This window comes from Benincasa hispida, chromosome 9 (assembly GCF_009727055.1).
Source record: "Benincasa hispida cultivar B227 chromosome 9, ASM972705v1, whole genome shotgun sequence".
In the NCBI taxonomy this organism is placed as follows: Eukaryota; Viridiplantae; Streptophyta; class Magnoliopsida; order Cucurbitales; family Cucurbitaceae; genus Benincasa; species Benincasa hispida.
In genome coordinates this window covers 19,759,749-19,761,701 of record NC_052357.1, presented here as the reverse complement: position 1 = coordinate 19,761,701, position 1,953 = coordinate 19,759,749, and the positions used below count along the sequence as shown (strand labels likewise).

General features: G+C 39.8%; 1 protein-coding gene and 1 non-coding gene across 2 annotated transcripts; one reads left to right on the top strand and one right to left on the bottom strand.

The window, feature by feature from the left end:
• Positions 1-336: 336 nt before the first annotated feature.
• LOC120087377 lies at positions 337-532 on the top strand. The gene has a single exon (XR_005484514.1). It is a non-coding gene; the product is annotated as a U2 spliceosomal RNA (small nuclear RNA).
• Positions 533-806: 274 nt separating this feature from the next.
• On the bottom strand, positions 807-1,695 carry LOC120084976 (pectinesterase inhibitor 6-like). Its single transcript, XM_039040787.1, has one exon. It carries the CDS (start codon positions 1,538-1,540, stop codon positions 947-949), a length of 594 nt encoding a protein of 197 aa, XP_038896715.1. The 5' UTR covers positions 1,541-1,695; the 3' UTR covers positions 807-946.
• Between the last annotated feature and the right edge of the window lie 258 nt (positions 1,696-1,953).

Genomic DNA, 1,953 nt, shown 5'->3' with positions numbered 1-1,953 from the left:
TTACACAAATTTGAATGCATCCATATGTAAACTTTACATAAAATACTATGGCTGATTTATAGAAACCAATTATAGAATAAATTTGTTGGTATAGAAAATTGATTTGTTTGTTGTTTACATTAGCACAATATTATGGCCAAAAAATAAAATAATCAAACCAACAACAAAAAGAGTCGATATAATAATCGGTTTGATACTGGCCAAGTAAAAAAGAAAAGCAGAGCTTCTGAAAAACAATACGAGGTGTACGTGCAGCTTTATTCCCACATCGATTATTTTGACGAAGGTGGAGGGAGAAGGTGAGTATAAAAGCGGTGGTGTAAGGCTTTGATAAGCATACCTTTCTCGGCCTTTTGGCTAAGATCAAGTGTAGTATCTGTTCTTATCAGTTTAATATCTGATACGTGGGCCATCGGCCCACATGATATTAAATTTATTTTTCAAGGGGGAAGGTCCACCACAATAGCTTGCTATTGGGCCCTTCGAGCGTCGCCCATGCGTTGCACTATTGCTTGGGCCTGGCGCACCCCTCCAAATTTAGTTCTCTAAATTACTTATTTGATGAGATGTTAGTCAATGGTGGCTGCTAATTAAATGCCATTATTCAATTTCTATTATCACCCAGTTAACTGAGTTAAATCGTTTTTGACTTTTAGTATCTCTTAAATCTATATTGCAGTTGAATGACATCTGTTGAAACGACTTCTAGGCTCATCTTCTTTCAAAGCAAACCTACTTTTAATAAACTATTCTCTGTGTTAGATTTGTTGGATTGAAAAAGTTGTTGAACTTCAAAAGAACAAAAAGGATTAAAAGTGACTTCATCATATTTAAGGGGAAAAAAAGCTTGTGAAACACCAAAATGCAAAGTTCTCAAAGGGTACAATTACAAATTATCATATGTATACCGTCTCCACTTCACATTCGAGAAATCCCGATGTCATTTTTACTGATTTGGTGCAGTTTCGAGTCCAGAGGCAGCCAATTTGTTAACCAAAGCAAGTGCGTTACTCGTAATATAACCAACCTTCAACACACGGTTCCTTATCAAATTCACTAATTTTCCCCTTTCTCCTTCAAATCCTTCAACACAAGTATCTTCATCCGTCAGCGCAGCGCTAACCCACGTCGTCAGATCCCCTATCTGTGCATCAAAATTGCTCCTACTCAGTCTTCTAAGAACCCCAAGTGACCGATGGAGCTCATCAATGGCGGCTTCAAAGACCTCCACACAGTCCGAAACTGCAGCCCTGTTTCTCCCCTTCATCCGCTTGTTGTTCTTCAACCTCCCCAACAATCCTGCCACGGTTTTCGCCTCTGTTATCGTCACTGACACCCCCGCTCGCGCCCATTTTGCAGGGCTTCGCTTGGCGGTGCTTGAAAATGGCGTCAGGGATTGGATGCAGAGATCTTGGTGTCGTGTTACGCTGCAGGCTTCTCGGACATAGCTCGTTTTGGTGGAGTGGGTTAGCCTTGGGAGAATGGAGATGAGGGCCAAAAAGGTTGCGATTGATGCTCTCGTATTGGGTGCACGCAACATGTTCGATGAAATGTCTGAAAGAAGTGGAAAAAAAGGTATGTGGAAATGGGAGATGAATTTCTATGAAATCAGCTTATACTGCTGTGGTTTATGAATCAGATTGAAATTAATGTGGTGATTAATGAGATTATGGGTGGACTATATAGTGGGGAAAAGGGTATTTGGGGTGGCTTGAAAAGTTCATTTTAAATAACTTTTTGCAGGTATTTGCTATACATTAGGCGTGGGGATGGTGAATGCATTGAAGAAGGGGAGGAGAAGTAGTGATGAAGTGAAATAAGTTGAGAAGGTGAAGAACATGTGAATGGCAGGTGAGTTCTCATGAACTTTGGGATAAAGAAAATCTTGGAAAATTTGGTATCTGTTTTACCAGAATTTACTATACGTCTTTGACTAGTTGATCTTGAGATTTC

What these genes read in the sequence shown, in the direction of transcription:
- LOC120084976 (XM_039040787.1), bottom strand. Translation starts at nt 1,540, where the DNA reads ATGTTGCGTGCACCCAATACGAGAGCATCAATCGCAACCTTTTTGGCC.